This window comes from Polypterus senegalus, chromosome 6 (genome assembly GCF_016835505.1).
Source record: "Polypterus senegalus isolate Bchr_013 chromosome 6, ASM1683550v1, whole genome shotgun sequence".
Classification (NCBI taxonomy): Eukaryota; Metazoa; Chordata; class Cladistia; order Polypteriformes; family Polypteridae; genus Polypterus; species Polypterus senegalus.
Window position 1 is genome coordinate 104,171,018 of NC_053159.1, and position 14,417 is coordinate 104,185,434.

The following is a 14,417-nucleotide window of genomic DNA, read 5'->3' on the forward strand; positions in this document are numbered from 1 at the left end:
TTGTCCCTTTCTTTGAGACAACCTGTTGCAGGGTTCTCAGTTAAAAAATAAAGCATATGTTAAATGTTCTTCTTGAGAGGTTACGTATAATTTCACATAATATTGATTAATATTTTGAAATATGTGTATCAATTTTTGCATTTATTTATATATGGTGATGATAAAATGCAATTTTGTTGTCTTGTTTTAGAGAAGCACGTTTTGCCACTTTGCAAACTTGATTTTTTTAAATCCGTTTTCCGTCAGAAAAATTACCAATTGAAATCATAGCTTGAATCTTAAGTTTACGTTATATTATTAATGAACACTTGCTTTCTGAGTGCAGCCCTACCTTTCTTAGCACAACCTTCTATAGCCATTGTATGGAAAGAATATTCATAAAATTGATGACATTTTAGATGGTTTCAAGAAAGCAGAAGGCTGCAGCCTTGATTAGATTTTTGTAAAAGAAATACGTTTTTGTAGTAAGTGGGATTGCTTAGACACAATTTATTCAAGCAGATATCAGTTAGGTGTTATGCACACAGTTATCTTGGTATTTTTCACTTCATTGGTAATCAGTTTGTTGGGACCACATAAATATATAACATTTTCGTGAAATTTATTTGCTTTATTATGTTCTTTCTTTTTACTTTTGTGAATGTTAGATACTTCATGGTTGGAAAAACGTAGGGTTGTAATTGCCATTTGTTACAATTTTACAAACTAGTCAGCTAGTGTGGGTGGTATTTTTTATCTGTACAGTAATCCCTCTCTATATCGCTCTTCGACTTTCGCAGCTTCACTCTATCGCGGATTTTAAATGTAAGCACATCTAAATATATATCACAGATTTTTCGCTGGTTCGCTTTCATGGACAATGGGTCTTTTAATTTAGGTTACATGCTTCCTCAGTTTGATTGCCCAGTTGATTTCATACAAGAGATGCTATTGGCGGTTGGCTTAGAAGCTACCCAATCAGAGCATGTATTACATATTAACTAAAACTCCTCAATGCTATAAGATATGCTTCCCGTGCGGTGCTTGTTTGCTTCTCTCTATCTTTCTCACTCTCTCTGCCTGACGGAGGGGGTGTGAGCAGAGGGGCTGTTTGCACAGAGGACACGGACGCTCCTCTACAAAATGCCGCTTTATCGCGGTGCTTCTGTATACTTAAAAGCATGTATTAATTTTTTGATTGTTTGCTTTTCTTTGCGAGCGCTCTCTCTGACATTCTCTGCTCCTGACGGTACTCCTTTGAGGATGATATGTTTGCTTTCTTTTAATTGCGAGAAAGAACTGTCATCTCTGTCTTGTAATGGAGCACAGTTTAAACGTTTGACTAAAGGGTGTTATTTCATGTCTAGAGGGCTCTAATAATGTTAACAGGGTGGGAGAGTTTATAAGGGCTTAAAATATATAAAAATAACCATAAAAACATATGGTTTCTACTTTGCGGATTTTCACCTATCGTGGGGGGGTCTGGAACGCAACCCCCGCGATTGAGGAGGGATTACTGTATTTGTTAAAAGTGCTCTTTAATGCTAAAATATGCTTTTCCCATCTTCATACCCATTATTTTTTCTTTAACTTCTTTCCAGAAACCCAAAGAATTCCTGCCTCTCAGCAACACTCTCACTTGAGAAAAGTATCCGTGTCAGAATCAAACGTCCTCCTAGATGAAGAGGTCCTGACAGACCCCAAAATCCAGGCCCTGCTGCTCACTGTCCTTGTAAGAAACTTTAAAGTTATGGCCACTTTTAATTTTGTGTTTTTCTTTATTTTTCTTTCATTTATATTTTTTTTTATCACTGCAGTCAACTCATTTTGTACTTTAAAGTCAGTTCGGCTTGGAAACTTTTTGTTTAATGACTGAGGTACCATATATTGACCATGTATTTGTAGATTTTAGATTTTTGTAATTTTCAGTATGCCTATGTGGAAGCATTTTCCCTAAATGTTTTTTTGAAATCTGTAATTATATGATAGGTTTTCTGATTCGTATAACTTATTTTAAATGATAATATTTATATTAAAAAGTCAATTATTTTAATAAAATGTTTTAAATCTATGAATCATGTCATGCCACGCAGTGTCTCTAGGAATTGCTTCAGTGTAACTGAAAGGATTAAATATTTATTGAAGGTGTTACATAAAAGATTGTGTAAAAATATATTTGGAGGTTATGACTGTAGAAGAAGTAAGGTTATAGAATCAGCCATTCTATCTCATTGCACTCACATAGTGTACAGTCATGAAAGTATTTTATATGCATGTCCTGGATTATGAACCACAGTAAAAAAAAAAAAAATTGTTTATAATCTTTTTAATATATTATGTAAGAAAGCATTGTTGAAAAAAATATGTTCTAGATAGTAGCACAAAAGGTTTGTTAATCTGCAAATTCTAAGCTAATGTGCCTTTATTAGAAATCACACTTAGAAATATATTCATTCATAAAGATTGCACAACAAGGTATATAATATTTACTCGTGCAAATTTTATCATTGTCGTGATATCTTATGATTTCCTCTTTTGTTCCACAATAGCTACAGTTTTTTAAAACGGTCGTTAAAATTTTGGTTGTAGCTACTTTTTTATGCACTCTGTAAAGTAGTCTATTTAGCATGACACATTTTTAGGCAGTCTGTTTGTTCAGTGTATCTGCTGTACAACATACTACTGACTCACTAAAGTTTAACCGTGTTTTGTTTTTTTAGGCCACATTGGTAAAGTACACTACAGATGAGTTTGATCAGAGAATCCTCTATGAATACTTAGCTGAAGCCAGTGTTGTCTTCCCAAAAGTCTTTCCAGTTGTGTAAGTTAATACATTTCTGTTCCTTAACTTGTTTGTATAGAAGGTGAATTTTCACATTAATACAATGTATTTTAATAAGCTCACTTCCACTTTTGATGTAAGCACACTGTAAAATAATTACAATTTTAAAAATAATATGAAAAATTCAATATTTACACAAAATGTTATGTTGATCTTAAACAGAGGAACAATAATGCAGTATACATAGAGGTATAGGTTTAGTTTTAGAGTGCTTTTAAGTCCACATTCTAAATGTTATAACATTTATTTGGATTAAAGATGTCTGAAAAATAGCTCTAGAATATTTAAAATAGATATAAGCCTCCTCTGGCATAAAGCAAACTATTTTCATTATACTTTTTACATTACACTAGTAATTTATTGAAGATTTACTCAAAAAGAAAAATTATAAAGATCATATTAATATTAGTTAACATAAAATAAAAAATGGAAATATGCTGTTCAGTACTAAAATGTTTGTGGTCAAATTCAGTGGCCCTGTCTGAATATAATATGAATGTCTCTGGAAAAAAATATTTGGAGGCAAAAGCTGATTGTGAAAAATTGTTTTAAAGTGCCACACGCCAATTGTCAAATTTTATAATGCATTCTGATTTGCTCTTGTTGAGAATGTAGAAATAAAAAGAGGAGTAAATTAAATGTATACCAGTTGCTTTAACTTAAAATTACAAAATGTATCATTAAAATGCAACATTCAGTAGATTCAATTGCATAATTTGTAAAGCAATTTATATTAAATGACCATGCATATTCTGCACTCAAGGTCCAAAAAGCTACACGGCTAAAAATAAAAATAAATCAATGACTGTATTTACAAAAACGTTAATGATGTTATCTGAATCCCATTCTTGTGAAGGGCTGTGCTTTCTAAATTCCTTTGAAGGCTTCAGTTTTGATAAGCATCAATGCAAAGTACTTCATGCTTTGCAAAAAGTAAAAATAATAATATGAAAAAGTGCAAACATGTATGCAATTCACAGAACTTGTATGTACATTTGAATATATTTGAATATTTATTTATTTTTAATATGTATATTCAAACTTTAATTTCTTGTTAATTTGACAGCTACACTGCTTCCTGTGTACCGTTAGTCTTATTAAAAACATCAGTTTCTTTACCAATTATTAGTCACCTGAAAGAAAAGTATTAAGTTGAAAATTAAAGAACATTATTAGGCAATACATAATTATATTATAAGTGTAATCTGTCTGTCTGTTTGTTCTCCAGTCATCTGATCCGATTTTCATGAAATTTTGTATGTGTGTTGCCATTGGTCCAACTTCAAATAATGGATGTGTGTCATGTCTTGGAGAGAGGCTGTAATGGCATAAAAGCAACCCAAAAACCAGTCCTGATGCATAACAATTCAATGTACAATACAATGTACTAATGATAATAGGAGGACACTTCCAGCAAACAGAAACTTTTATATCTGCCAAAGCATCATCTCATCTGAGAACGCAGATGCATCATTTTCTCCTCAGCTGATTTGGGCAACAGTTTCATTGCCATGGTGGAGTACAGATTTTGTCTATTGAGTACATTTTTTGATCTCACTGTGTGTGGTTTTTAGCCATGTTGAATTTCTAAAAGGCAGTTTTACCGTTTATTTTCATCTAGACCTTAGTCAGAGAATGTATGGGTCCAAGGATGTATGGTGTTACAAACCCTTAAGAAGCAATATTATTTCCTTTCAACCTCCAAAAAACTTGTAAAACTCCAAAAACACCCCTTAAGTGAGTTTCACAGTTGTAAAATTACACAGGAAATTGTAAAACAGCAGCAATCCAGTGTATATTGGTGATAGCATAACATTTTTTATCAAAGCAAAGTATTACATTTTTGAAAAAAGCCACTGTTGTACATCTGCATATAATAACTAAAATTGTGATAGGGATGCGCTGTGATGAAACAGCACAAAGCACAATTTTTTTATGCATTCCCAGTTGCAGTTCAGAATATAGTGGAAGGAGAACACCTTAGACCAGGGGTGCCCATACTTTTTCGGCTTGCGAGCTACTTTTAAAATGTCCAGGTCAAAATGATCTACCTACATTAAAATTGATATATATATATATATATATATATATATATATATATATATATATATATATATATATATATTACTGAGTATACTTTATACATAAAATATATGTTGTTGTACCTTGCATAACTGAATAACCTTTATGGCACAATAACAAATCAATACATTTATGGTCACTGCAGTAGTTGGATTTAATAATCTTCATGTGGGAAAAGGCTGACTCACATAAATAAGTAGAGCCGAATAATGCAGTCAATGAGGTAGAACATTTCCTCATGTTTGGGTACTTTGCCTCTGTGAGTACGTTCCAAAACTGTGCAGGAGCCCCAGACTTTAGCTGAATGTCATCCTGTAGTGTCAAAATCTCATCCACTGTAGAGGTGTTTTAGGTGAAACAGTGTTGCAATTTCTGGTGCAAGTGAATCACCCTCAACATCTTCCCTAAATGGATAGCACTTAAATGTAGCGATTGGCTCAAGTAAAGCTAAGTCTTGAAACCATTTGTCAAAGTCTGGCAGGCAATTTTCAATCTGCTCTGTGTAGCATATGCTGTCAAATTGCGCACACACCTTCCATTGCGTCTCCAGCTCTGACGCAAGGTTTTGGATGTTCCCCAAATCAAGGCGCTGCAGCTTTGAGGACAGATGTTGCATTTTTCGTTTGAAAATGGAGTTCTCTTTTCCTTGCAGCTGTAAATTAAGCTCATTCAAGTTGTTGGTCAGATCGGAAAAAAAATGCCAAGTCTAGCAGCCATTGATCGTTATTAAGTTGCTTGTATTCTGCATGATTAATGACAAAGAAAATCTCCTTTTTCTCCGGCCAGGGGTCTTGAAATCTCAGCAGGAATTTCTCCCTAGCCATCTCTCCATCCTGGAAAGACTTCTTATGCTTAAAGATCAAGTGACTAACCTGGAATGATGCCTAGGTGTGTCTGCCTTTGCTTTCAGAATTCACCCGATTGAAAAATGACAGCTGTCCAATTAACTGCAATTTTAGTTCCCTCTCCTTTCTCTTTCTCAGATCGCTTTTCGGAAGGAAGTCAGTTTCGTAGTTTTTATGAACAGTTCGAAAGTGCCTTTCCACATTTTCCTTCTTTGGAATAACAATGATAGATTGACAGATCAGACAAAAGCACTTCAATTGTGACATTCTGAGAAAAAAAATCCTCTTCAAATTCCACATCTAGCCCATACCCTCCCCAAACACATATTTTTTTAAATCCCTTCTTTATTCGATATAAATTGGAAGGCTAACTAGATCACAGACAGAGTTTTGCAGTAGCTCACATGTTTGATTGTGCGTGCAGGATGACCAGTGTGTTAGAAGAAAAGAGATCTCAGACTGGCCGCCCTGTATGTCAATCAAGTGGCAAATGCCATTGGGAGGATATATGATAGACTAACGTTTAAAAAAATTTTTTTTGAACGCAACGCGATCTACCTACACTACCTTTCCAATCTACCAGTTGATCATGATTAACGCATTGGGCACCCCTGCCTTAGACATTTGTTTAAGTCTATTTTATGGTGAGGTAGTTGTAATTTAGGTTTTGATGCTAATGCAGCTTTGTAGTTTGTAGCAAATTTAAATCTATATTGAATGAATCAACTTCTATTCATCTATATAACATTTTATAATACCGTCAGATGGTGATGTCTCCTATAATAATTATACAGAGATCTGCAGCTGTGTCTGTGAACTTTAATCTACCCTTGCCCTGCCCACTGTTGATGCGTTCCGCAGTCCATGGATTCAGTTATTCAACAAATCATCCAGTTTATTAATGTGGGATTATATACCCATTTGTTAAACCACAGTAAGTTGAAAAATACAAGTAAGTAGCTGTCTTTGTTCCAACCCACCCAGGAGTTAAAGCAATTATGGAATCCATTCATGTAGAAAAAGAAAAAATTCTCGAAACACATGAGAAGAGAGAAACTGATATTTATCGGAGAGTTAATATAGATGATAAATAGGACACTTGCATTTCACAAAAGGATGATAAAAGGGTCAACATTTAATAGACACATAAATATTTGGTTTCTTAATCCATTATATAGATATACATGGGCAACATTGGGTACTTTGGCTAGTTAGGTATAAAGTGATTAATGTGCAGATTAGTATTAATGGTTACAAGACTCAGATCAGTCATGGTATAGCTTAAGAACAACCTGTGTATTGCCAAAGTTTTAAGAGTAGTGCTAAATAGAAGAACAGTGCATTTCACCAAAAAGGAAAAAAAAATCAGAATGAGGTGAAATTGTGTAATAACAAATTTAAAATTGAGTTTTTTTCAATTGATTAAATAAGACTTGTAATATTTAATAATATTTAATTTGAGAGTTTTATTTAGATAGATGTAGCGTTTAAGTGAATAAACTGTGACACCAAGACTATAGCTATACTACAGAGCTCATAAGCGAAACTAGTGTCACTTTCAATTGAGTGTATTTTAAAAAGAGTTTTTGAAAATGGCTTGGAGAAAAGCTGACTAGCAGGTACAAGAAAAGAATTCCTCACAAGTGGAGCTCAGTGATTACATCATGCTGTCAGGGACAGCCAGTGTAGGGGGGAGCAGGTGCAGTGGGTGAGGCTGAGTGAAGACAAGTATTTTAAAGACTAGCAAGAAAGGTGAAAGTTTTAGGAAACATCGTGGGTCAAGTTTGAGACCACTCTAGAAAAGTGATCCATTACATCTACTCTTCTTTTGAATTGACAAGGATAAATAATGTGTTTTAACAGAGTGTTGAATTCTGTGATGCAGATAAACATGGTAAGACAGAGAACTCTAGGAGAAATTTGCAAGTGTAAAGTAAATGTTAATAAGTAGTGTTATCTATGTTTAAGCTCGGGTAAACATGAAACAAAGCGAGGTAAAGAAGTGAAATGGGGGCTTTTGGGGACTTTGTTGTGTAACTGGTATATCATAATTAGCTTAAAATAACTTCAGGTTTACAGGTAGCAAAAACTAAGGGAAATTCTCAATCATCCATTTTTTTACTTATATAACTTACTAAAAATAGCCATCAAGCAATGTGGAATAAAAGAAAAAAAAACATAGCTATTGAGAGAGGCAAGTACAATGGCATTTGAGAGAGGCAAACATGAGGCAGATGAAATTGAGGAATAACACCACAGCATTGATATGAAAGAGAGAAAGGGAAAGACAGTATAGGTAGTCCTGAAACTGCACTGAACCGTCATGCTATGAAAGTGTAATGCCACCAAAAATATGCCTTAGTGAAGAAGAGGACAACAAAGGTGACATCATGGAAGCACATACTTTTAAAGAATGACTCACTTGGATTAAGAAGAATGAACTCTTCAAATTTCATGGACATCTCCTGGTTATTTTAAAGCCAAGCTTACTTTCACGTTTTATTTAAACATTAATAAAACAGAGGTTCTTCTTATTGGTTCTAAATAAACACTTGCAAAGATAAACAGTTTTTCTGTTTTAATTGATAATACTATTATACCCATTTCCAGGTACATAAGAGTCTAGGTATCATTCTGTACATTGCCCCTTCTTTTTCTTAACAAATAAATAACATTTCTATCTTTGATATGTTTCTGGACTCTGTCCTGCCCTCACACAGCATAGTACTGAACTTTTGATCAATGCTTTGGTTATGTCCTGCATATACTACTGCAATGCCATTCTCTGTGTTATTCCTAATAAACTAATTCATTGGCTACAGCTTGTACAGAATTCTGCAGCCAGAACAATTACATGTTCCAAGTATACTGATCACATCTCACCATTACTCTTTCAACTTCATTGCCTCCCTGTGCCTCAACAAATACATTTTAAAATATTACTTTTAATGTTTAAAGCCCTCCATAATCTTGCACCTTCCTATCTCACTGACCTTCAGCTGACCAACACTCCCTTTCGTTCCCTCTCATCCTAGTTAGCAAGTTTACTTTTTGTCACATTAAACTCTGCACCATGGATGCCAGAGCCTTCTTCCACATTGCACCTATTCTCTGGAACTCTTATTTCCTCTGACAGCTGGTCTCTACAACACAATTGAAGACCACTGTAAAGACTAAATTCTTTAGGCTGGCATTCTCTCTTTGTGTACAAATGCTGGAAAGCACAAGACTTTCTGTTTTATTATGTTTAATTTTATTGGTGTCATTCTGTTATTTTTAATTTTTGTCAGGTAAACGTGAGTGTTTTGAAAAGTCCATTTAAATAACAAGTGGTGTCATTATTATTAATATTATTACTATTATTATTATTACTACTACTACTATTATTCATTATTGGTATTGACTGTCAAAAAATTGCATTGGTGCATCCTAATACTAATAATACTCATAAATCAAATTATTAATAGATTGCTACTATCAGGTACAGTTTCTCATCTGTGATCAAATTCCGGTATATTTTGTCATCTGATCTTGAGGCAATTATGATTAACATTTATACCAGAGAGCAATTTGAAATGTACCATTTTCTTTTTAAAGTACTTGGAAAAAGTAGTAGCCTTACAGCTTCAATCTCAAGTTAATCACATAATACTGTTTGGCATTTAGAACAGTTACCATACAGAAGGTGCATTAACCTATTTTCTTCAATACATTGAATGTGTTTTGATGGTCTAAATTCTGCAGGCAACTATTGGCAACATTAATCTATTACAAAGGCATGAAAATTGTGCATTGTTATTTTTCATGATTAGATTTTTAGTGAAGTGACCATAATAAGAAAGAAAAAGACATTCTAGTAATTGGTATGAAGAAGGTATTCTTAGTTTGAATCAGGAGTCCAAAGTATTAGTGCTACAGTGCTGTGCCAAACATCCAGTCAATGGAATGAGTCATTTTAACTAGAATCCTTAGCACTCATTGAACAGTTAAGTGCTCATCAAACTATGTATGGATGGCTGCCTGCAGAATCGTCATATTTATTAGTTTTGCTTTATTTTCAGCCACAGCCTAATGGACTCAAAGATAAATACTCTCCTGTCACTGTGCCAAGACCCAATCCTTTTGAATCCAGTGCATGGGATCGTTCAGAGTGTTGTATACCATGAGGAATCACCACCACAGTACCAGCCTTCATATCTTCAAAGTAAATATTTATGCAGTTCTGTTAACAAATAAAGCTGTGTGTATTCTAAATTTATAGCAATTAATAGACAATGATACAGTATTACCTATTTGTTTTATAGGATTGCAGTTCTTGAAAATTCTTGTTGATTAATGCTGTCTCTAAATGAGATTAACATTTTTCTTACTGCAGGTTTTGGCTTTAATGGACTGTGGAGGTTTGCTGGCCCCTTTTCCAAGGTATGAATTTTCTCCTTAACTAAAAACACTAAAGGAGTAGAGTTCTGTTTTTTTTAGCCTTTATTAAAGAAAGGGTTTCATTATTTAATATTCAAATGCAAAAAAATCTTAAAATGTTTAAATAAACTACATTTTAACTTGTGGCTGAGTATACTTCAAGGTTATATTCAAAGGCATTTTTGTTTTACCTTGAAAAAGAAAAACCCTGGTCCCACCCTCATATTCCTTAGCAGCTTGACCAGATTGTCACATTAGTTTGACTCAGTAGCTCAAGAGAAATGCTATAGGAGATTTAAGATGATGACCATATGCCCATGGACCTTTCTTATTTGTTGCGAATCTGCATTCATGGTCATGTTATTTTCATCCAATGCTATGCACTTGTATATTTTGAGCTAATCCAATCGACTGCATCATTTGTCATCTGTTCTTTACAAGATGTAAGAAAATGTCTATCAGGTAATAAAAAGCCCAGATATTCTCAGGATCCAAATTTGTTTGTCCTAGTTGTGACAGAGCAACCAAAAGGCAATTTAGGACTGTTGGAAAGTTCAACTCTAGATCAGATAAACAGCTGTGTAGTTCCCCTCACCTGACAGAGTATAGTTAGGAAAAAAAGATAACACACCATGATAACAAAGCAAATACTGAAGTTACACTCTTTTGTAAGTAAAAGAAATAAGCATTCATGGAAAGTCATCTGTCATGGCAAGTGGCGTGCCAATTGCATTTTCTTGAAAAGTCATGTTTCCTGCCATTTTTTCCTCTTCCATAAAGTTTTTATTAAGTGATTATAAGATGGTTTGTGGTCAGAGTCTTTAGAATAATTGAGCTGTAACAAGGAAAAATATACTGTACGTTGGGAAGTATCATATTTGATATGCTTAGATCAACAAATTTCCCCATTAATGGGAAACTGAGGCTCTTCCTGTTAGAATCACCAGCAAGAGGAAATATTCATTTAAAATGTTCACAGTCCACTATTTTCTTTAGTACATAAAGGTTATGATTGCAATGACAATTTCATCAAACCCTGCGCAGGAGACCTCTTTCTACCAGCTTGTTTTTTATTGGCCATATGCAGCACTTATGAAGAGAAGTTAAAGAGTATCAATAGTTGATTGCATTCTTCACAAGACTTACTGTAAATCTGGCTGTGGTAATATTTTTGTTAAGAGAATTAACAGTTTGTTTTCTTAGCTCGCTGTGTCACAAATATGACACACACGTTAATGTATTGAAGATGAAATGTATCTCTTATTTTCTGTGTTTTTTCTGTTTTAAGTCTCATTTTAATACTTTGTAGACATTTTTATGTTAAGGGAGATTGTTCCTTTCTCTAACTATGTGAATAATGTTCAAACAAGGTATAATTTTAGAACACAGTCATGAACTAGTATTGCAGTAAATTTCAAAACATGTTCGAAAATAGAGGTTTCTCATAAAAGCAAAATAATGGTTAATGGTTATGTGGCAGTTCCACATCTATTCTAACCTTTTATTCTTTTTTTACTGAGTACTTTGATATGCTTAAGGAGAACATGAAACAAATAACAATTCTTGGGAAGCCATGATTCATTCATAAATCACTACACCTGAGTTTGGTGCCAAAGGAAAAAACTTCCACCCAACTGCCACATACCAAACAATGATAAAATTACCAACATTTGTATTAGGAAAACACCTACTGCAACAGAAATTATCAGTTAGAATGTACTAATAAGAGCACGGTGTTCCACATGTGGATCAGGTTAAGACCAAGTAAAATATAAAAGCTTATCAGTTCTGTTTAAGGACAATATACATATGAAATTATACAGCAAATACTTCACAAATTTTTGAAGAGAATATTCTCTAACATAGCATCTGGTTACATCTTTGGTATGCAGAATGCAAAAAGAATAGGCATACATTATTCTAATAGTGCTAAGGTGGGCAGAAGCTTTTTTGTACCCACACATAGACAAGCAACTTGGTATTAGTTTTACAAAAGATAACATTCAGTCAGATATTTTCTCAAATGATAAGAGAAATCTGTTATGCTACAATTCAGTATTCCAGATGGCATGACATGTCTGTAAAACAGACACATGTAATAATGCAAGGCATCACTTAGTAACTAATTTGTGTCATCTCATCATCAGGAAAACATTGTGCATGCTAATGATACATTAAATTGAAGATACTCTAAAGCTTATTCTCATCAAAACCAGTAAAACTCCCGATTCTCTAAGGAATCGCAAATTCAAGAATGGCAGTTACTTTCTGTTCCCTCCGATCTTTTTTTCATTTAAATAAATATATTTGTACTGAAATTAACCAATTTATTAAAACTAAAAATGAAATGTAATTGGTATATCATTTAAGTCCAAAATGTCTTTGAGTTGCTGCACTTATAAGTAAAACAAATATCGGAGTGCAAATGTTTAAATGAAGTAAATGGGAAACAAAAAAAGTCATAAAATGGTAAATTCAAAATAGTAAATCAGAAATTGCCTTATACACAAAATTTTTGATAAAGATGGTTTCCTGTCCTTGAATTAGATCTCCCTGGTATGGAGTAGTTAAAACCTTCACTTTAATGTCACACAAACGCCGGACTCTTGAAAAGGCAACATAACGTTGTCCATGTCCAAATATAGGCTCAGATAGGTACTGTAAATCCCTACTTTGTCCATGGTTTGTCCTTGGGATTTGTTGATCGTCACGGCAAATGCAGCTTTAATGAGAAATTGGCGTCATTTATGTTTAAAAGGTAATTGCAGGTCAGAACTTCTAAGGTCAATTCTGGAAATCAAAACAGTATTGCCAGTATGGGATCCTGTAAGCACTTGTGCCTCAATAACATTTTCTTTCATGCTGTTCACTATCAACCATGTACCGTTGCATACACCTTGTTTAGTATTACGATTTCTTAATAGCATGACTATTGTCCCTACTTTAAGGTTAAGATTATGTTGTGGTAATCCGGCCGGGGCTAATAGTGTTTAAATATTCTAATGGGAAATTAAGATGCTCAGTTTCCTGTTCAGAATCAACACTGTCAGTACTTAGAAAGATGTGGCTTTCTCCAGGAAGCAATCCAATCACTTGGTTATTTATCTTATTTTTATTTATGCGATGGTGTGCGCAGTCGCGTGGCGATTGTATTGTGCACGGCTTGCTTCTGGCCTCTGATCCCGGCTTGGAGATCTACATTACTAAACGAAAGGTTGTATATGCGATGGTGTGCACGTTCAGGCTGCGGTTGTATTGTGCACGGCTTGGTTCTGGCCTCTGCCGTCCGTGCATATATACAAACATTACTAAGTGAAGGTTGTATATGCAGTGGTGTGCGAGATCGCAAGACTGCTGACATACAACATCTCATTATATCTACAGTAAAATTCATTGTTCTTACTGAGTGATAAATAGAGAACTCAATGACTTTTTAACATTATGAAAAAAGGAACATAAAGTGACTGAAATAGAAAAGGTAAGTGAAATACCACAGAATTTCCATCTTGTATAGATCATGAAGAATGTGTACAGAAAATGTTGCTTTGAAACAGAAAATAGTAGTTCAAGTATTCTGTGAAGCAAGTTTTTATTATTTATTCTTTACATTATCCTGTTCATTATTTTATTCTTTGTTCAACAGCAAACACAGATTCCCGACTACGCTGAGCTAATTGTAAAGTTTTTAGATGCTTTGATTGACACCTACCTTCCAGGCATCGATGAGGAGGCAAGCGAGGAATCTTTGCGAACACCCACTTCCCCATACCCCCCTACTGTCCAGAGCCAGCTGAGTATCACCGCCAATCTGAACCTGTCCAACTCCATGACATCTCTGGCCACATCCCAGCATTCCCCAGGTCAGCATGCCTTTGACATGTTTCGACAGTGCAGTAGTGGGGTTGTATTAAATTTAGTGTAACAACATACTTTGAAACCTACTGAGAAGGTTAGAAGCCTGGCCTTGGGATCTCATTTGGTTGTACTGAAAAAATCCAGTATTACCTGATAGAATGGGTTTGGAATTTAAATCTAAACTTTGTATTGTTTATGTAAAGCAGTAGAACCAGCATGCTATCTTCCAGAGTTCTGTACATAATTCATTATCTACGATAGCTATGAATGTATCTTCTGATTTGTTTTCCTAAAATGTAGTTTCTTGCATTGTTTTGTCTTAAAAATTTGCCAAAAGACTTTTTTATATGACACCTTTTTGTACTTTATTAAGAATGATTTTTGCTATTTGTATT

General features: G+C 34.2%; 1 protein-coding gene across 3 annotated transcripts in view; it reads left to right on the forward strand.

The window, feature by feature from the left end:
• The window catches only part of nf1a (neurofibromin 1a), a 405,866-nt gene that overhangs the window by 366,718 nt on the left and 24,731 nt on the right, over positions 1–14,417 (forward strand). For all 3 annotated transcript variants that reach the window (XM_039756663.1, XM_039756665.1, XM_039756666.1), the window contains 5 exons: positions 1,581–1,711; positions 2,700–2,800; positions 9,810–9,952; positions 10,124–10,170; positions 13,811–14,027. In XM_039756663.1, the coding sequence (XP_039612597.1) occupies positions 1,581–1,711; positions 2,700–2,800; positions 9,810–9,952; positions 10,124–10,170; positions 13,811–14,027 (639 nt within the window). The remainder of the gene's footprint in view (positions 1–1,580; positions 1,712–2,699; positions 2,801–9,809; positions 9,953–10,123; positions 10,171–13,810; positions 14,028–14,417) is intronic.